General features: G+C 39.6%; 1 protein-coding gene across 1 annotated transcript in view; it reads left to right on the forward strand.

Moving 5' to 3' along the window:
• Positions 1-22,645, forward strand: part of Rad9b (RAD9 checkpoint clamp component B) — a 32,173-nt gene that overhangs the window by 5,300 nt on the left and 4,228 nt on the right. Inside the window, exons 5-10 of the mRNA XM_015502393.2 lie at positions 6,804-6,903; positions 10,261-10,367; positions 17,358-17,464; positions 17,554-17,618; positions 18,240-18,362; positions 20,006-20,249. Of these exons, the coding sequence (XP_015357879.2) occupies positions 6,804-6,903; positions 10,261-10,367; positions 17,358-17,464; positions 17,554-17,618; positions 18,240-18,362; positions 20,006-20,249 (746 nt within the window). The remainder of the gene's footprint in view (positions 1-6,803; positions 6,904-10,260; positions 10,368-17,357; positions 17,465-17,553; positions 17,619-18,239; positions 18,363-20,005; positions 20,250-22,645) is intronic.

Here is a 22,645-nt window from a genome sequence, read left to right on the forward strand (position 1 = left end):
GTGTATAAGAGACAGCTCCTCCTCCTCCTCCTCCTTGTGTGTGTAGTGCTGAGGATTGAATCCACAGCTTTGTGCATGTGAGGCAAGCACTCTACCAACTGAGCTATATCCCCAGCCCATGTTTGTTTCTTAATATGATTCGTGTTTAGAGTATTCAGACTCTCAAGATGTCACATAAACATTGTTGCTTAGGATTTGTGCAGTTATGTGGTAGGGCAGTTGTATTATCTTAACTGTCTCTGTAGGAGTATTGTAAGATGATTGGTATTAATTATTTCCTTCTTATGACTTGTGAATGGCACAAGCTTTACCTACATACAAACTGCTATTTTAAAATGTTTATTTGAATTTAAATTGGTTACTCTAAAATTGACTGATTGCTCAATGGTATTAGTCACAAATGCTTCTAGGTAAGAACAGAAAAAAATAATGCCTGCTGATACTGAAAGTGTCTAGGAGTAGAATATTATCATAGCTGGGGCTGAGGGAGGCCCAAAGTCACAGAACTAATAGGTCACAGAACCTGGATTTGAATCCTGCCCACTTAGGGAGCCAAAGCTCGCATTTATTCTCTCTGTTACACCAAGCTTTCACATTTCCTAACCTCAGGCTTATAAGCAAGATATTAAAATGTTGTACTGACAGGACTTTTGCATTCTTTTTTTTTTAATTTTTTTTTTTAGTTGTTGATAGACCTTTATTTTATTTGTTTATATGTGGTGCTGAGGATAGAACCCAGTGCCTCACACATGCCAGGCAAGTGTGCTACCACTGAACCCAGCCCCAGCCAAGGACTTTTGCATTCTTAACATGTGTGGCATACTGATTCAGAACATGGACTCTGAATGCCACGAAGACTAGGGTGAAATCTGGTTCTGTCCCCTCTGTGGTAAGACCTACAAGAAATTATTTTATATTTTGTGCCACTTTTTTCAATATGTAAAATGGGGCCATAATATGTGTTAGTATCAGCCTTCTATGATTTTTATAAGGATTCAAAGCTAAGTAAAGCATTCTTTTATTTAGAAGAGAGCCTGTATATTCTGTAAGGGATAGCATTGATTATATTTATTAGGATCACTCCTATTTTCTTTTCAGTTAACAGGAAGAATTTCATGTTTTAAAAACATTTTGCCAAATGTGATGTTGCACACATGTAATCCCAGGTACTTGGTTAAGGCAGAAAGCTAACAAGTTCCAGGCCAACCTGGGTAATTTAATGAAACTCTACCTCAAATTTTAAAAACTTTAAAATATATATATATATATATATATATATATATTTAGTTGTAGTTGGACACAATAACTTTATTTTATTTATTTATTTTTACGTGGTGCTGAGCATCAAACCCAGTGCCTCATGGGTGCAAGGCAAGCATTCCATCACTGAGCTACAACCCCAGCCCCCACACCCCTCAAGAATTTTTTTTTTTAAAAAGGGGATGGGGATGTAGCTCAGAGACAAAACATACAGGTTCAATTCCTAGTACTGCACACACACACACACACACACACATCTCAACTTGTGATATTAGTCCAAATCTTTTTTTGTAATACAATGACCTTAAGGAAGGTATCTTACTGTTACATTTTTCTTTTTTTTTTAACATTTATTTTTCAGTTGTAGTTGGACACAATACCTTTATTTTATTTATTTATTTTTATGTGGTGCTGAGGATGCCAGGGCCTTGCACGTGCTAGGTGACTGCTGAGCCACAACCCCAGCCCCTTTACTGTTACATTTTTCTTAAGTTTATCTTATGCTTATCATAACATATTTAAATTTCATTGTACATTTATAAACCTTATTTTTTCCTTAGAAATACCAATGGTTTTATATTATTTTCCCTTCTCTGAACTTTAGTTCATCTGATAGCAGAATCATGCAGAGAGCATGATACAACACAGAGCATGTCTTAGCATCCCAAAGATGTGGGTATGAATTCATTCCACTTCATCTTAGCTTCTTGCAGCACATGAACTCTCCAAACTTTTGTTTTCTTCTCTGGAAAATGGTGATCATCTTGCCTACCCTCACATTACAGGTTGCACCGAAGCTGAGGTGAACTTGCATATGTGAAGCACAGAGCTCGGCAGTGCCTGGTGCAGAGGGAGTACTCCCTAGTTGCTGCTGTCTTTACAGCAGTCCTATTCCTTATCTCCAGTAGATTTTTAAATAGCCAAGTGGCTTGATTAATTTCAAATAAATATTTGTGATTGGTTAATTTTTAATACCTTTTGAAGGGTTGTTGAATGAATTAGGACATTTTAGTAACAGAAAAAAGAAAAAGGCCCAGATAATCCAATTAAAACTGGCTTAAACAATAAAGAGGAATATTAGGCTTGTGTACACATGGAGTCTGAAATAGTTCACAGGCAAGGTTCAATCCAGGCTGCATTTTCTTCTGATTTTTTAGAAAAAAATTTTTCAATTCTACTTGCCTTTCCAGATTTTATCCTGAAGTGAGCTTCACTTATAAACTCAAAATAAGGTGACTTCCAGTAGCAGTAGGAGCTACCTGTATCCTCTTTTAGGAGTGAGTGAAATCCTTATCTTGCACATCCATTGAACATAAATGCTTGACTTCTCTAACTGAGCCAGGGGAGTCCTGTTCTCTAACTGTCCTGGTTTACTACAATATCTGGATCACATCCTACTGCAAGGCTAACAGTACATGGATTGGTTTGTGCTAGAGAGAGTCCACCCCTGGAGCTGAAAGAGGAGTCAGTCCTATCCAACCTCCTGGCTGCTACAAACTAGGGAAGGGAATGCTGCAGGAGGTAAGGGGGCAGGACATAGATGCTGCTACAGTAACTGGGTTAAGTAGTTGTACTCTCCAGAATTGTATTGCTCAGTGAATTATGCTTGCAGCTTTACATCAGTAACCTTCAGCTTTACATCAATAACCTGGTGAATCTAACTATAAACAACATTCAGAACAGTGATTTTCTACATTGTTTAGCATCTGCTAATAAAGACAAAGGATGACTTCTATCACCAGTCCTTCATATTTCCTTTTGCCCTGGCCCCAGAGTTGCTAAGAAAAAGTCAGTAGGTTGTCCCTAAAGAACATGCTGTATACAAACACCCTGCTGGTAATTCTGTCCTGGCTCTAGGAGCTAGATCTCCAGTAGAGAGGGGCTTCCAAAAGAGAATGTACTTTTTTTTTTTTTTTTAGTTGAGGGAAAATAAAATCTGATTCATGCATGTATATTACTGAAGTGAAGTACAAAGGGCTGGACTCAAAGTCTTAAGCTTTCCTCAAAGGGTACTCTCCAAGTGTACTAATGACTCAAAATGATTTTAAAGAAAAAAAAACATTTGAATAACTTACTAGATTCAAAGGTGTTCCAGATTGTCCTCTGAAATTCCAAACTCCACAAATATAACATCTCTATCATAACGGTTGGTCCTTAGCTGTACTGTGTCAGGTTCAGAGAGTTCTCTGGATCCATTGAGAGAAGTTCTAAGTTGAGCTTATGGAGTAGCAAGAACTCCAGCATAGGATCAAGTACCCATGGACAGGAGCACTGGTCTTTAAAGTGGTCCAAATTATCTGTAACTGGTCTGAGTTCATGGCCTAATAATGAGCTTATGTCAGAATTTAAGACAAATACATTACTAAATCTTCTCTTTAGTTTAGCTGTTGTTTGTTTGATTGTTGTTTTTAAAGAGATGGGGACTTACAATGTTGCTCAAACTCCTGTTCTTAAGCAATCCTCCTGCCTTAGTCTTCCAAGTAGACTGAGACAGGTGCATGCCACAGTGCCTGGCTTTTTTTTTAATAGTAAGATGGTGTGTGTGTGTGTGTGTGTGTGTGATATGGGGGGCATATTGAGGATTGAGTCAATATCACACATGCTAGGTAAGTACTCTACTATTAAGCTATGTTCCCATCCCTTTTGTTTTTTATTTTGAGACAGGGTCACACCAAATTCCCAGGCTGACCTTGAACTGAGATCCTCCTGCCACAACCTCCACTAGCCCCTGCCAGTACCTGGCATTGCCTGGCTTAATAGTTAAGACCTTTTTTTTTTTTTGGATTGAACTCAGGGGCACTTAACCACTAAGCCCCATCTCCAGCCCTTTTTCTTTAATGTGGTGCTGAGGATTGAACCCAGTGTCTCACATGTGCCAGGCAAGTGCTCCATCACTAAGCCACAACCTCAGCCCCTAATAGTAAGATTTTCTTGATGAAGGAAGTAAATTCTGGTGAAAACTCCACACCTTATTATAGTACAGTACTTTGTAGTGTACTAAAGTTAATAAGTGACCCAGAGAGAAAACAAATTTTAAAATTTTTATCTCATTTGCATTCTATGAAGGAGAATTAGTATTAGACTAAAAGAACTAGTGCAGTGAAGCCAAATTGTTTCTAAAAGGATGTAGTGGAATATTCTTTGGGTGAGAGGCAAGGTGGAAAGATTTTCTGGCTAGTGATGTCTCATTTGGCAAGTTTCCAGCAGGTGGCAGTGGAAGGAGGAAGCAGTATGAGCCAAGGGGTAGGTTGAGAACATTCAGGGCCTTTCATAAGGAAAAGGGAAAGGAAGGAAGTAGAGGAAAAGGTAGCCTCAGGGATAGCGAAAAAGACACTCCTCAGCCTGAGCCCTCTGCAACACCAGTGTTCACTTGATCCAAATGCTCTGTGGGTAAGAAGGTGGTTTGATACGCATGGGCTATTTCTCAAGACTACCTAAGACATGGTGATGGTAGTGGCTTCTGTGGGGGCCAAGGCAGGAACCAGGGGAGGGCAACTTCCTTTTCACTGGCTGTTCTTTGTTATCTTTGACTTTGATTCTACATGTACCTATTATCATCTCGCCATAAGTGACAAGAAAATATTTTAAAAAACAGGTAAGAGATGTTAGTTTTTGAGCTTTGTGCCTTCCTAAAAAAGCCACCATTTAATATAGGTCAGATTATATCATTCAAACTCAAAATTCTCAAATAGCTCCCGATTTTGCTCAGGGCAAAAGCAAAGATCTTAGAATTGACTCGTAAGTTTGTCCAGGATTCAAAAGCTGTGGTGTACTTCTTTCTGGGGGTGCATGTCCCCCTCCACAGCCTATTATTTTACACATTTATGTTCTTATTGTCAGTCTCCCTTACTAGAATGTAAACTGTGAGGACAAAGACTTTTGTCTGATTTGTTCTCTGATATTTCCAGCTTCTAAAAATCATCCCTATGTGGTATATTACAAAAAAAAAAAATTCCCAAATTATTTGTAGACTCTTCTTCACAAGCTGGGGCATGTTTCCCCACTTTGAATCTTGGCTAACTGGAAACTTGCTTCAATACCAGAAGAACTCACTAGAAGTGATTTTGTGTGAGTTCCAAGCCGGGACTTCAAGAGGCCTGTCAGCTTCCACCACTGAGAACCTTTCCATCAGCATGAGAACAAGTGTGGTGTGGCCTCCTGGAGCACTCCTGGCTAGGTGGGGAGAGGCCTCACCTGTCCCAACTCTCCCACTTGTTCCTGCTGAGGCCCAGATAGGGAACAAGGCCATCCTACGTGATCCAACCACAGCTAAGCCCAGCCTAGGCCAGAAAAGCCCTCAGCTAAATTGTGGGAAGTAACAAGTGCTGGTTACTTTAAGCTACTAAATTTTGGAGTGATTTTTTCTCATGCAGTCAAAGCTGGTTAATACAGCCAGATACACACTCAGTAATATTAAGTTAATAAATATTGTTTTGTTATTAATTCAGCAATATAAAACAAAGAACAATAAAACACCAAACATATAAGTTAAGAAATGTTTCTAGTGAGCCCTTTGATTCTCACTGCAACATTATTTTATTATTATTATTTGGTACTGAGGTGCTCCACCACTGAGCTACATACTTGTCCTTTTTATTTTTTATTATGAGACAGGGTCTCCCTAAGTTGCTGAGGCTGGCCTCAAACTTGAGATCCTTCTGCCTCAGCTTACTAAGTCACTAGTATTACAGGCATGTGCCACTATACCCAGCTTCAGTGTAACATTATTATGCTATAAAATTATAGCCCCCCTGGATTTTATTGCATGGGTTCTACATGCAAATAGACTCATAGTTTTAATTGTAATTGTTAAAATTGTATCACCTTGAAAAGTCACGTAACCTCACTGAGATGCAGTTTCCTCTTCTGAGATTAAGCCTCTACACTATAGGGATATTGCGAGGATCACAGAGGATGTATGTGAAATGTGTGCTTCCTAGCATATTTATTTGAGGGTCAGACTCATTCTGGAGGAGCATCCCTAACCCAAAAAATCTGAAATCTGAAGGGTGCTGAGGTCTGAAATCCAGTTTTCAGATTAGTGTTGTTCAACCTGTAAAGTTTATGCAAATATTTCAAAATCCCCAAAACTCCCAAATCTGAAACACTTTTGGTCTCAGCATTTGGAATAAGGGATACTCAACTTATATTGCTACCTCTCTTTTTCCTCAAAAGGGAAAATAATTCACAGACCAGATGTGGAGGTCTAACTGCCAAAAGTCCTGTCTGAAAAATCAATCTGGATAAGAGAAGCTGAAAGAGATATGGTCTATAGTGGGCGGTGACTGTTTTACAAATTAAGGAACTGTCTTTCAGAGGATTTGGGGTTCTCCACTGCCTCCCTGGTCCTCGGTGTCATGTTGCCTGGTGTCCACTAGGGAGCGGTAACAGATTTCATTGAGGAACAGTGCGGCTCCGAACTTCGAGCACCTGTCATATAGCAAATGTTACTTTATTTTATTGGGCTGTCAAAGTTAAAGATTCAAAAAAATCTGTTTTTCTTGTGCTTAAAATGATTAAGAGTTCGCTTTGTTCTTTTTAAGGTATTAAAAGAACTCATAATGTGTGTTTTCAAGAAAGCCAGCCTTTGCAAGTTATTTTTGAGAAGAATATGTGTACTAATACACTGATGATTCAGCCAAGGTAATGAGTTTTATGTTGTTTATTTTTCTTTTTTTGAATATATTATGGCCACAGGATGAAAAAATAATGCCCTACTTACAGGTTTTTATTTTTAAAGCTAAAACTTGACTTAGAAAAATCACTTTACAGGGTCAAAAGGAAATTTGATATAGTAGATGATAACTGCCTAATGGTAGCAGCAATAATTTAGTGGCCAAGAAAGTTCTAAAAATATCCTATCATGATTTTTTACATCAAGTTCAATCAAAGGAAAAGAATATATTATCTCATAATACTTACATTTATATGGTACCTATCTAAATCTTAGAACATACAGCAGCAGGAAACTTTTTAAACATTTTAAATGCAGACTGATTTTACCCCTAAGTGCTTTTTTTCTCTAGATAATGAGTGAAGTATTTTGTCAGTGAAACTATACCCAGTTTTTGCTGTGAGCCAAAGTTTATTTCATCCTTATTTGTGTGTGTGTGTGTGTGTGTGTGTGTTTGCGCATGCACTCACGTGTGTATGTGTTACTAAGGATTAAATTCAGGGGTGCTCTACAACTGAGTTATATCCCCATCCCTTTTATCCTTTATTTTTTTTTTAAGACGGGGTCTCATTAAGTTGCTGAGTCTGGCCTCAAACCTGTGATCCTCCTGCCTTAGCCTCCCAAATTGCTGGGATTGCAGGCATCCACTACTAAGCCTGACTTCTTATTGTTTTGGATTTTTTAAAAAATTTGTTCTGATTAGTTATACATGACAGTAGAATGCATTTTGACACATCATAAATAAATGGAGTGTAACTTCTCATTTGTCTGATTGTACATGATGTAGAGTTACACAGGTTCTTTATTTTTTAAATTACAAAAGTTACACCTATTCCTTTTAATACATCCAAATATATAGAAGTGTGCAAAGGTAAATAATGAAAGTATTCTCTGCCACCTCCTGTCCCACTTGGCAGTCAGGTCCCCTTTATTAACAATTTGGTATTTATCCCTATTATTATAAATATCTATTTCCTTAATATCACCTACCACACATATATAGTTTTTTTGTTTGTTTTAAGAAAATGTTCTACTCTCTGTATTGTTTGGCCACTTGCTCCCCTGCCCACAGTGGTAGAGATGGAACCTGTGGCCTTGTGCATGCTAGGCAAGCATTCCACCATTCAGCCACATCCCCCGCCCATGACTTGCTATTTTTTCTTTTTCTTCCACAACTTACTTTTTAAATCTTAGTATATAATTGTGAGCATATTTCTATATCAGTTCACTTAAATCAATCTTATTCTTTTGAATGATTACATAATTTTTCATTATATATCTGAGCCATGATTTGCTTACTCTAAACTCTTGGTGAAAATTTAGGTTGTTCCAACTTTCTGCTGTCATAAATAATTCTGCTAGCAGGACACAAGATAGTGTATTCATCATTTCCCCAAAACTTAGTGCCTTCAAAGTCAGACATTTTTTATTCTATAGTAACAAGTGTGGCTTAGCAGGGTGTTACTGGCTCAAGGTCTCTCATGAGGCTGAAGTCAAGACATTGCAAGGGCTACAGTCTCATCTAAAGGCTCAGTTTGGGGAATTCACTTCCAAGCTCATTGCCAGGGCTGTTGGGAAGACATGTGGTTGTTGGTAGGCCTGGGATCCTTGCCATATGTGCCTGTCTATAGCTGCCTAAGTGTCTTCACAAATGATAACTGCTCTGAGCAAGATAAAGAACACGAGTGAGAACACAGACAGTACTGGCAAGACAGAGGCCAAGGTCTTTTGATCCTGTAATTTCAGAATTGCCATCTCATCACTTCTTCCATTTTCTCTGTGTTAGAAATGAATGTAGGTGCTGGGGTTGTGAATCAGCGGTAGAGCGCTCATCTAGCACATGTGAGGCTCTGGGTTCGATCCTAAGCACCACATAAAAATAAATAAAATAAAGTTATGTGTCCAACTACAACTAAAAAATATTAAAAAAAAATCTACCCCATGTTATTTAAGGGAAAGAGGTTAAGGGCGTGAACATCAGGAGCTGGCGATCACTGGGGCCATGTTATAGGCTACCTAACCCAGAGTCCTAGAAATGGAATTACTGGGTCAAAGGCTTATACAAATTTTAAATTTGCATAGATACTATTAAATTGCCATGTGAAGTTTGGGTCAGTCTTCATTCCTACCAAAATATAGGAGAATTCTTCTAAGTAGAGGATGTAATAAATCTTTAAAATGTCTGCAAATCTAATAGGTAAAAAAAAATGGTATTATTAGATATTCTTTATTGTTGTGTATTCCTTATTAGTAGTGAGCTTGGGCATTTAAAAAATATATTTATTAGCATTTGGTTCTTGTATGAAGATAGTTGGCTTCTTAGCGGCTAGGGGTGTAGCTCAGTAGTACAGCACTTTGCCTAGCACTTGCACAAGGCCCTTGGTTCATTCCCAGAACTGGTCGGGGGAAGGAGAGGAGGAAGAGAAGGAGTTGTATAACACCCCTCACCACCTCTCCCTCAACAATGAAAAAGTTCTCAAATGAACTTGGTTGGTGTTCCTGACATTTAGACATCAGTAAACACTGCTAAGCTAATGTCTAACATCAGGTTGACACCAAGATTGCATAAATTCTAAGAATTTCACTTTTATCTAACAACACTTCAATTTCAAAAGGAGAGAAGAACTTGTAATGCAATCTTTGAAAAAACAACCCAACTAAAAAATGGGCAAAGGATTTTAATAGACATTTCCCCAAAGAGGACATTCAAATGGCCAATACATAGGTAAAACAGATAAAAAGTCATTAGGAAAATGCAAATCAGACTTTAAATCTGTGTGTTGTGTTACCTGTGAGTTATAGCTCAGGAAAGCTGTATTGAGCACTTGGGATATCCAGAGAGCCTTGAAAGCAACAGACAATAGGTTGTCCAGGAAAGTAACAAAACAAAAGAAAATACAGGCAGCAGGCTGCTTATCAAACTCCACCCCCTTAACTGGGCCTCCAGCATAGTTCACCCCAGCTGTATTTAAACAGCTTCATTTTCGACTGTCTCCCTTTTCAGTCTGATCTCAGATCAACTAAACGAATGTACTTCTATATGTATATAAACACACACATAATATATGTAATGTGGTGTTTTTGTTCATGCTGCAGTTGTCAGATGTATTTTGCTATTCTCTTGGACTTCAAATGAAATTATAATTTAAAAATATACTAGACATAGGACAGTTGACATATAAGAAAGAAAACAGGCCTTTTGGGTACATCTTCTTAAGCGCAGGCTAATTATTAATTTCCAGATTAAAGATTCAAGTCCCAATTAACAAGGTTGTCTTTTTGTTTGTTTTCCAAGTGATGTTAAGACATTTCATTACGTTTTATAGACTGCTTGCTGAGGCGATTGTTCTTTTTACATCAAGTCAAGAGGAGGTCACCCTTGCTGTTACTCCACTGAATTTTTGCCTCAAGAGTTCTAGTGAGGATTCCATGGGTAAGGATAATATCTGTTGCCTTGCTTTGATGGATTCTCCTTCCTGGCTATCTTCATTGCTAGCCTTGCAGGGCATATTAATAGCATACTATATGTGTCTAAAAAGCAGTAAGATGTAGAAAGATCATAATTTTTTAAGAGATCCAGGACATTTAACACAATACTGATTAAAATATTTGGTTTTGAAATTCAGGTTATTTTTAAATGAAGAGAATGGTTACTGAGGGAAATATATTTTCAGTTAAGATTTTAAGGTCTATTTCTTATCTTCTATCACCCTGTGTATTTAACATAAAGAAAAGCAAAGAGGTCAGCAATCCATAGAGATGATTTGTTGTTGTTGTTGTTATTGTTACTGGGGATTGAATTCGGGGGCACTCGACCACTAAGCTACATTTCTAAACCTATTTTGTATTTTTTAAATTTAGAGATAGGGTCTCACTGAGTTCTTAGTGCCTCGCTTTTGCTGGGGCTGGCTTTGAACTCGCGATCCTCCTGCCTCAGCCTCCCGAGCCGCGGGGATTACAGGCATGTGCCACCGCGCCCAGGCTCGTGGAGATGATCCCTACTAAGCAAAAAGAGGCAGTAACTTTTAATTAGAAATGTTAATTACTCCATTTAGCAAATACACGAGGCAAAAATGTGTGACCACTCCTCAAGTCAGCTGTTCCTAGCGTTTCCTGGCGGCGTGGGCCCGGCCTCGGGTCTTCAAAGCTGGGGCGCCCGGCTGCGGTGAGGTTTTGACCGTGAGTGAAAACCCGCGGGGTCTTGGGAACTTTTTGACCCTAGATCTTTTGTTTTCGGTGATGTGAAGGGAGGAACGGTATCATTTTAAGGGGAAAAGCCAGCAGAACCAGGCTTCCATGGGGTCGGTGTGTGCCAGGGTGGGTCCTAGAGCTGCCGCTGCGAATTCATTTGATTTTCCCAACAACTCTGATGTGGCGCCGTGGCCCATCAGCCCACCTGGAAATGGAAATCACCAAGAGGCACCCGGCACCAGGTGGGTGAGGCTTTGGAGCCCCAGCGCCGGGGAGACGTGCGCTAGTCGGGTGCGGGGCGGCGTTTGGGGGAGACATCGGCGACGATTTCCGCGCCCCACGGCGCGGCCCAGGATTCAGGGTTTGTGCCCACTTCTCTGGGCTTTGCCCTCGGCGCCGGGTCTGCGGCTCGACCTGGCTACTTGCTCACGTGTTCCGGGACTGTTTGCAGAGACGGTGAAGGGCTCAAGACTGCCACCCCAGGAAGGCCAAAGCTGTCAGAGCCGGGCATTCTGCGCAGGTGGCAGTCAGGGAGGGGCCCCTGGAAGCTTTAAAGAAAGCAGGTGGCATAACTGGGGCAAACCAGCTTATTGTTAAAGGTGAAAACATGACCGGCAACTCAGGCCTTTCTTGTTCTATCTCAGTACTCTTATTGAAGTTGAAGTCCAGAGGAACTGTGGGACCGGCCTGGTGCTGCATGCGGTGGCAGTGGCCTGTGGTCCACAAACAGACAGGCTTCAGAGAGCAAGCTCTCCCCCACTGTCTCAAACGCCTCCCTCAGGTCCCCCAGATTCTGATTTTAGCAGCTGGGAGTACATGATCTGGAAAACCCGTGCTGGGCTAGTGCCATCTCTGAATAGTTGGCCATTTAGTAACAAGTGAGCACTGTCCCTCATAAGCAGCTTTCTAATGAGTAGTTATGGTACATCTCATTGTGTAATCTTATGGAACCTCCTCTATTCTGAAACACTGGGTGTGTGGGAGCCTTCCTGATTGAGATGAATGCATATTTAAGGTATTCATGGGACCCTTTTAAAAATACATATGATTTAACCTTTGTTCTTACTGTGTATATAATTCATGTTCATTGAAGAAAAAAAAAGCACAAATAAAACAAGTCACCTGAAGTCCTGCTATCCAGAGATAGTTTGGTGTATCTTCTGTACTTCAGTTAGAACAGCAGAAGATTGACTGAAGGTACTGATTTCTAAGAAACTATAAAGTCATGTGTGTGTGAATTTTATTCATCTCAGATCACTTTAGGTAAGAACTCTGGTATTTTTACATAAGCAGTTTATGTGAAATGTTCTTGTAGTAGTCTCTAAATTGTGGAAGTCAGGAATGCAAGAGGAATATAAAAATATACTGAATTTCTCTTTTGAACAAAGGTACTTACAAAGAGTACACAGATATTGTCAGGAGGGGGAGGGGGAGGAAATGGGATGGGATTTGAGAAACAAACAAACAAATCCCTTTTCCCTCCAAATTCATTCTTCTTCCTCTTCCTTCTCCTCCTTCCCCTCCTCCTCCTCCTTTTTTCTCCTCCTCCTCCTTTTTTTCCTTTAGTACCGGGGATTGAACCCAGATGTGCTCTACCACTGACCTACATTCTCAGCCCTTTTTTACTTTTAATTTTTGGTACTGGGGATTTAACCCAGGGGCGTTTAATCACATCCAGCCCTTTTATTTTATTTTTTTAATTTAGAAACAGTTCTCATTAAGTTGCTTATGGCCTTGCTGGCTTGCTGAGGCTGACTTTGAATGCATCCTCCTGCTGCTCCCAAGCCGCTGAGATTGCAGGCATGTGCCAACACACCTGGCTCAGCCCTTTTTATTTTTTATTTTATTTTGAGATGGGGTCCTGCTAAGTTGTTAGGCTTTCCTTGAACTTCTGATCCTTGATCCTCCTGCCTCAGACTGTCAAGTTGCTAAGACTATAGGTAGTTCCTCCAAATTCATCATGAATAATTTTTAAAAAGATTTATTGAGATATAACTTATATACTATATGAGTGATTCATTTAAAGAATAAATTCATTTTTTATTCTATGTGGATTTGTTCTCATTTCCTCCCAGCCCCAGCCCTAAGTGACAACTAATCTACTTTCTGTATCTATGGATTGCCTATCCTGGGACATTTTGTATGAAATATGGAATCATACAACATGTGGCCTTTTGAGTCTGCCTTCTTTTATTTAGCACAATGTTTTTAAGGATGTTCCATGTTATAATGTTTATCAGTACTTCGTTTTTAATTGCTGAATAATATTCTTTTCTATGGTTATGCCATATTTGATTTATTCATTCACCATTTGGTGGGCATTTTTTTTTTTTTACAAATTATGCATTTCTGTGAAAACATGTTTTTTTTAATATTTATTTTTTACATGTAGATGGACACAACACAATGCTTTTATTTTTATGTGGTGCTGAGGATCAAACCGGGGTCCCACCCGTGCTAGGTGAGCGCTCTACCGCTGAGCCATAATCCCAGCCCCTGATGGGCATTGTTTTAGTCAGCTTATTCTTTGCTGACAAGAAAAGACCTGACAAGAACAATGTAGAGGAGGAAATGTTTATTTGGCACATGGTTTCAGAGGTCTCAGTCCATAGATCACCCACCCCAGAGCTCTGGGCCCAAGATGAGGCAAAACATCAAGGCACAGAGGAGGAAAACACCTCTGCCACAAGGAAGCAGACGGAGAGCTCCACTCACTAAGGGAAAATAAAAACCCCAAAGATGCACCCCCAGTGACCTGCTTATTTCAGCCACACCCTACCTGCCTATGGTTACCGCCCAGTTAATCCATATCAGTGGACGATGCCCTGATTAGGTCAAGACTCTCATAACTTAATCATCTCACCTATGACCTTTCTTGTATTAACTCACACATGAGCTTTTGGGAGAAGCCTCATAGCTAAATCATGAAAGACATTTTTATTGTTTCATATGAATAAGGCTCTTAGGAACAGAGCTAACATGAACATTCATCTACAAGATTTTTTGTGATTATGTGTTTTTATTTATCTGGGTATATAGTTAGGAGTGAAATTGCTAAGTCTTATAGTAATGTCATATTTAATATTTTGAAAACCTGCCATATTGTTTTTCAATGACGAGTGCCCCATTGTACATTCCACCAGCCACATGTGGGGTCTGATTTCTCATATCCTTGACAATACTTGTTATTGTCTGTCTTTTGGATTACAGCCAGCCTAGTGGGTGTGAGGTAGTGCCTCATTCCGGGTTTGATTTGCATTTCTCTAATGACTAATGATGTCGAGTATCTTTTCATGTACTTATTGGTCATTTCTTCTTTGGAAAAAAAAGTCTGTTCAAATCCCTTGTTCACTTTTTTTTTACTTGGATTGTCTTTTGATTATTCTGTATGCTAGCTCATTATATATAGATTTGCAAATAGTTCCTCCAATTTTGTGGGGGTTTTTTTACTTTCCTTCTTTCTTTCTTTTTTGTTTTTTGTACCAAGGATTGAACTTGGGGCACTTGGCCACTGAGCCACATCCCCAGCCCTGTTTTGTATTTTATTTAGAGATAGGGTATCACTGAATTGCTTGGCGCCTCACCATTGCTGAGGCTGGCTTTGAATTCGCAGTCCTCCTGTTTTAGCCTCCCAAGTTGCTGGGATTACAGGTGTGCACCATTGTTCCTGGCTATTTTTTACTTTCTTGATGGAATATTTTGAAGCACAAAAGTCCTAATTTTTTTTTGTGTGTGTGGTGCTGGGGATTGAACCCAGGGCCTTGTACATGCAAGGCAAACACTCTACCAACTGACCTATATCCCCAGCCCAAAAATCTTAAATTTTTTTTGAACATTATCTATCACTTATTTAAATTGTTGATAGATCTTTATTTTATTAATTTGTTTATATGTGGTGCTGAAGATCGAACCCAGTGCCTCACACATGCCAGACAAGAGTGCTACTGCTGAGCCACAGCCCAGCCCTCTATCACTTTTTTTTTTAGTTGTTGATGGACTTTTATTTATTTGTATGTGATGCTGAGAATCGAATCCAGTGCCTCATGCATGCTAGGCAAGCGCTCTATCACTGAGCCACAACCGCAGCCCCCCTCTATCACTTAAAAAAAAAATTTTTTTAGTAGTTGATGGACCTTCATTTATTCATTTATTTATATGCAGTGCTAAGAATTGAATCCAGTGCCTCACACAGGTGAGGCAAGTGCTTTACCACTGAGTCACGACCCCAGCCCAAAAGTCCTAATTTTTAAAAAATTTTTTTAGTTATAGGTGGACACAATATCTTTATTTTATCTTTATGTAGTACTGAGGATCTAATCCAGTGCCTCATGCATTCGAGGTGAGCACTCTCCCTCTGAGCCACAAATTCAGCCCCACAAAAGTCTTAAATTTTGATGGAGCCAACTCATCCATTTTCTTTCGTTGCATGATTTTTGGTACATCATTCAATTTTGGGGGTGGGTTACCAGGGATTGAACCCAGGGGCACTCAACCACTAAGCCACATCCCCAGCCCTATTTTGTATTTTATTTAGAGACAGGGTCTCACTGAATTGCTTAGTGCCTCATGGTTGCTGAGGCTAGCTTTAAACTTGTGATCCTCCTGCCTCAGCCTCCTGAGCTGCTGGGATTACAGACATGTACCACCATGCTCAGCCATCATTCAATTTTTAAATCATAGAAGAATATGTAATAGAGGGAATAATACATAAATCCTTGATTATCTTGAAATGTATATGTAAAATTCCAAACATCAGGGTGTGCTATGATAATACATTGTTGAACTAAGTCAAATCATCTTTTTTTGAATAGATGACATAAGATATGTCTGGAAGCTAGGCTCGGTGGTGCACACCTGTAAACCTGTTTTTTTTAACTTTCTTGATGGAATTGGAGGCTGAGGCAGGAGGATTGAGATTTCAAAGCCAGCTTGAGCAACTCAGCAAGGCCCTAGGCAATTTGGCAAGACCCTGTCTCTAAATACAGAAAGGACTGAGGATGTGGCTCAGTGGTTAAGTGCCTCTGGGTTCAATCCCCTGTACCAAAAAAAAAAAAAAAGAAGAAGAAGAAGAAGAAGATATGGCCAGACACCATGGCACATGCCTGTAATCCCAGAAACTTGGGAAGTTGAGGCAAGAGGATCACAAGCTTGAGGCCAGCCTCAGCAGCTTAACAAGGCCCTAAGCAATTCAGAAAAGGGCTGTGGACTTAGCTCAATGGTAAAGCCCTCCTTGGTTTCAGTTCTCAGTACAAAAAAAAAAAAAAAAGTAAGATGTGAAGTTTGTTTCTGTTTAAAGGAACATAAAATTTAAAAATTGGAGGGTATGTTATTTAGAATTATCTTTAAATATGAGTGGCAGAAAATAAAATAATAGTGGTTGATAATGATTATTCCATGTTCATCAAAGCACCAGGCTTTTTCTGTATTGTTCCTTTGCCATCTTTAGGACCATGAGCTCTGCCTCATGGTCCACATGAATATTCATAGGAGCATTACTCATAATAGCCACAGAATGGAAGCCAAATGTTTTCAACTCATGAATGAATAAAGAAACTGTGATCTCTCCATATAATTGAACATCATTTATCCATAAAAAGGAATGAAGTCTGGGTGGAGGCTACAGTGTGGATGAATCTTGAGAACATCATGCTGAGTGAAAGAAACCAGACACCAAAGGCCACATATTAAATGAGTCCACATATAGGAAATATCCAGAATAGCTAAATCCAGAGAACAGAAAATAAATTAATGGTTGCCAGTGGCTGGGAGGAGAATGGGGAACGAGGGCTATCAGATGGTGGCTGGGGCTGGAATCATTTGAAGATGTGAAGAAGGTGCACTCACGTGACTTCTGGTGGATGCTGGGAGCTCAGCAGGGCCCTTGACCATGCACCCTGGATTTCATATGGCCTGGTAGCTGAGTTACAAGAGTCAGTATTGCACAGACAGGAAGAGGAGACTGCCAGTCTCTTAAGGTCTGGACACAGAAACCGGTGCAGGTCTCTTTGCCATATCCTTTTGGTCAAAGCACTCCGGATCCTACCCTGATTCAAGGGGAAGGGACGTAGACATAGAACCCACTTCTCAGGGAATGTCAAAGAATCTTTGACATTCCCTGAGAAGTGGGTTCTATGTCTTAACCTATCCTTTATAGTTATATTTTCACATTAAAATTTAATAAATGCCTCTGGGACTCATTTTATTCTTTATTTTTTTCTGTGACATTAAACAGATTTGACAAATTCTGTGTACAGTGAGATGTCTTTTGGCCCAGATGAGTTTGACTTCTTTCAGATTGGATTGGATACAGAAATAACATTTTGCTTCAAAGAATTGAAGGTAAACAAATATTTGTGTCAAATTCAAATTCAGGTTTTTACTGGTATTTTTCATAAAGATTTAAAGTTTTTTTAAATTTTCTTCCTCAGGGAATGCTGACGTTTTCAGAAGCTATCCATGTTCCTATATCCATTCATTTTGATTTTCCTGGAAAGTAGGTCCTTGGGAACTTTTCTGAGTTTCACTCTTTTGTGATAATAAAACCCTTGGAATCATGGTGAAATTAATTAACACCCCAGGATTTCCTTAACTTTACTAGCTTCATGTATCAAAGTAAAGTTTTGAAAGATGCCAAATGGCATTTTTAAATTGGAACTTGATTGAGAAAGATACATGTTTTTGCAGAGTGAAACATTTATAAATTTGACATGCTGCTGAATAAATTGCCTAATTAGAAAACCATATATGGCTTAAGCAAGTTAAAATCCCTATGAAACTATGAGACTTTATATATTTCAGAGCAAAAATTTGTGGGGCTGGGGCTGGAACCCAAGGTCTCACACATTAGGCCAGTGCTGGACCACTGAGTTACATCCCCAACCCCTCCAAACTAAAATTTTAAATGGGATTGGGTTGAGGTATATTTATGAAATTGAATTTAATGATTTCTAAGGGATCTTTCAGCTCTTAGGACTGTAGTTATTTGAGATTATTAAAGATTCCCACATGAAAGGATAGGTACTATTTCTTTTTATTCCATAATTATCATCTTTAATGCATTCTTAATGACCACCAGAAAATAAATGTTATTTTTGCTCTGACTCTGCCCTTTTAGACCAATGGCTTTGACTATTGATGACATGCTACTGGAAGCTAACTTTATTTTGGCTACCTTGGCTGATGACCCAAGTCGGGCATCTTCGCCACAATCACTGTGTCTCTCGCAGACACGAAAAAGGTAAATCTATGTTTTAAATTTGTTATTGGTTGGGGAAAGCCATGCCATCTTATTCTGAAATAATTCAGTGGCATTCACTTAGGAAACAACTGGGGAGTAAAACATTAGGTCAGAAATTTTGTCCCAATCTAGAAGAGCTAGAGTAACACCAAATCCTAATGTTGAAACTTCACCAATGTTGTATCAGATATTTGTTTTTTTCTCTTCTGATCAGAACTTAACAGGGCTATCTGATTTATCTTTGTTATCATTCAAAACTCATTTTCAATTTCCAGTGTCAAGTTTTGCAGGAAAGTATGTTATTCATTACATAAAACTCTTCTTTCTCAGATACAGGGATAACCATTTATCTTTTTTCTATTTTTCTTTTCCTTAATAACATTTTGGTGGGAGGCATAATTTGTTGTAAAGTCACACAAAGTTATAGTAGAAATTTTGGAAAATACATAAAAGTACAAAGAAGAAAATAGGGGCTGGGGTTGTGGCTCAGCGGTAGAGCGCTCACCTGGGATGTGCGAGGCCCTGGGTTTGAACCTCAGCACCACATAAAAATAAATAAATAAATAAAATAAAGGTATTGTGTCCAACTACAACTAAAAAATAAGTATTAAAAAAAGAAGAATAAAATAGAATTCACCCATAATTGCCCCACTCAGAAATAGCTACTATTAACATTTAACTCACTGAATTTTCTTTCAGACTCCCCCCCCCGCCCAATATACTTGTATTTTAAAACAAGATTGGGCTGGGCACGTACTTGGCTCAGTGGTAAAGCACTCCTGGGTTCAATCCCTGGTACCAAAAATAAAAAGGAGTGGGATCATGTAATGTGTTGCTTTGTATTCTGGTTTTTCTCCATAAAATATATTGTGAATATGTGTGTTCCAGCATCATTGATTATGACTTGAAAATATAGGTTTTATTTATATTTTTAAGTTTGCATCTGCACTGAACATGTACAGCTTTTTTTTTTTTTTTTTTAGTTGTAGATGGACACCATACCTTTATTTTATTTATTTATCTTTATGTGGTGCTGAGGATCGAACCCACAGCCTCACTGTGCTGGGCAAGCACTTGACCACTGAGCCACAACCCCAGGCCCAAAACATAGGTTTTCATGACCTCATGATGTTTCATTCTACAGCTTTCTAATAATTTATTTAACTTTTTTTCTCACTTGATCCTGTTAACATATAATATGAAGTCAAAGGAATTTCTAAATGATCATATACATAAATGGTAAGTTTCAACAATTAATTCTGTATTATCTAAGTACATCCTCTAAATCAGCACTATCATTGTCATTCACATTGCTCCATTAGTTATATAAAAGATATATTTCCCCAGTGACTGAGGAGGCTGAGACAGGAGGATTTCGAATTCAAAGCCAGCCTCAGCAATTTAGCAAGGACCTAAGCAACTTAGTGAGACCCTGTCTCTAAATATAAAAAATAAAAAGGGCTGGGGATGTGGCTCAGTGGTTAAGTACTCCTGGTACTTAAATACCCCTGGTTAAATATCCCTGGTACCTGNTAAATATCCCTGGTACTCCTCAAAAAAAAAAAAAAAAATATATATATATATATATATATTTTTTTTTTTCCCCAAAGAAACAGCTCATTTAATCTCTGTTAACATCTCAGGTCAGATATGATACGGTCAAATTCGAAGGCTGATAAAAGTGGAACCAGCCAGGCTCCAGAGTGTATCTCGAGAAAGTCAGCACCCAAGAGGCTTTATCCTAGGGAAGCTGCCACCAAAAACTCTGCAGGGGAAAACTGTGGCAGCCCTCAAAGGAAAAGAGCAAGTGGAGACAACATCTTTGAAGTACCTGAAAGCATTGTGAGCGACACAGAGGAAGGGCCAGGCTCTCCATACCTCAGGAAGGTAAGAGGACCGACTGCATATCAGTCAAGAAGTGTCAGCACCAGTCTCCCTCGGCATCCTGTGCCACAACCCACCCCAGCCTCTTGTGAATTATTATTTTTTTCTTTCTTTTTTTTGTGTGTGGAGCTGGAGATTGAACCCAAGGCCTCATGCATGCTAGGCAAACTCTGTACCCTTGAGCTACCCCCAACCCCTGTGTTGTTTTATTATTTTTTGTTAGGGGAGGTGTGGAGCTAGTCTCCGATGAGAAAAGTCTGATTTATAAACTATCAATACAAATAGTTACATTTCTCAGTAATTTCTAACAAAGCATATTCTAAGTAGAGATGTGGGCATTTGTTTTCAAGAATAAATTAGGATCATCTATAGTATGCTCTATTTTAATTCCAACAACATGCTAAAGTCATAGAAGTAATTTTTTTGGTCACACTTACTGTGCTTACTTTTTCACAGGCAACAACACAAAATCATTTTCCTGGGACTTCAGGACCCTGAAATTCACCAAAATTTCCAGTTTCCTCAGTAGGGACAGTGATGTTTAGAATTGCAAGCTCCATGACACCCATTTGAGCTCTCTTAAATTCTCTACTTTTAAGGGGAGTTGCTGGCCTCCACATGGCAAGGACGAGGCCGCTGCGCTCCGCCTGGCCTGCTGAGGGCCTGGCCGGCCCCGTGGCCCTTTCCCCTCGGCCCTGGTTTTGCACGGTGTGCTGGGACACTTGCTTCAAACCTTAGGTGGACAATGAGGGGTTCAGAGCCCTGGCTCTAGAGTTCAAGTTCCTGCATTCAGATTTCTCTTGCCACTCATCAGCTGTACAACTTGGGCAAGTTACTGATATTTGCCTCAATTTCTTTGTCAGAAAAATGGAGATAATTATATCCGTTAAATGGATCTGTGAAAAACGCACTCACAGACATACCTGGTGTGTCAGTGCTCCGCAAATGTTCGTTACTACTCTCGCACTCTCCTGCTTTTAGGCTCTTGGTCATTCCACTTCCCCGTCACATTGCGGTGGAAGTCCTTGGAATGGCATTCAGGGACTTTCCCTGGGGAACTTAACGTACACAGTCTTCACCTGGCTTTCCATTCTCCTCCCCGCCCCAAACAGAGCATGCGTGTGCGAGGGGGCAGCAAATAGGCTGCCTCTCTAGCAATCCCGTGTCTGGCTGAGCAAGCTGTGTGGACAGTGGCCTCAGGATGAACCTCTGCTTGGCTCTCAGCGTCTGCCATGCACACTGAAAACAGGTTTGTGAACCTGACAAGGCCAGAGCCATGTGATGCCTATATTTCCATCACTATGTGGCCCACCCTACTATTGGCTTATTTAACATTTTATTTTAAAGTAATTTCAGACTTTTGGAAAGTTGCAAAAATAGCATAAGAATTTCTATATGCCCTCCTCCTCCTCCTCCTCCTCCTCCTCCTCCCCCCCCACCCCCACTGGGGATTGAATTTATGGGCGCTTAATTACAGAGCCACATCTCCAGCCCCTTTTTATTTTTTACTTCTAGATGGGGTCTTAGTTGCTCAGAGCTTCTCTAAGTTGCTGGGGCTGGCTCCTGCCACCATGCCTGGCTTTGAATTAGGTTCATCAGGGGTTGGAATCTATCTCTGGACTTTTTGTTCTGCTAATCTTGGCCTCTGCATGTGTCAGGGCAACACTGCATTATGACAGCTTCCAAGTGTGTTTTCATGGCTGATGGGTTAGTATCCCTTTGTGGATTGTGTCAGTTTTTTCCTGTTTTCAATTTGTTTTTAGTTTAGTTTTGTTTTGTTAATACTTATTTTTTAGTTTTAGGTGGATACAATATCTTTATTTTTATGTGGTGCTGAGGATCAACCCAGTGCCTCACATGTGCTAGGTAAGCACTCTGTCACTTGAGCCCCAGCCTCTCAATTTGTTTTTAATTTAAGCTTTGATATCAATTTACCAGATCCATAAAAAAGGGTGTTTTGGTTTTTTTGTTTGTTTGTTAGTATTTTTTAAGTCTTAATTTACTCTGCTAGGTAGACTGTGAGTTCATTAAGGGCAGACCTGATTCTACTCATTTCTCTCTTTCTAGTGCATTGCCAGTAGTGTGGACACCTTCAACCCTGGTTTGGGACATCCTAAGAAAGTTTTTAAAACCCCTCTGGTGGTCTCGCAAAAATTCCAGATGGTTCACTGTGGGTGTGTGTGCGCGCGCGCACACATGCATGCACATATATGCTAGGTGTGCTACTTTGGGAAAGGGGATTTTCAAAATTAGCTATAACAGAGTTCTATATCCTAAATAATGACCAGTGGCTTCTTCAATGTAGGGAGTTATATACAGTTTTCATGGGCAGTAACATAGGGAACACACACACACACACACACACACATACACACACATAACATTTAGACATATTTTTA

Source organism: Marmota marmota, unplaced genomic scaffold (assembly GCF_001458135.2).
Source record: "Marmota marmota marmota unplaced genomic scaffold, marMar, whole genome shotgun sequence".
Classification (NCBI taxonomy): domain Eukaryota; kingdom Metazoa; phylum Chordata; class Mammalia; order Rodentia; family Sciuridae; genus Marmota; species Marmota marmota.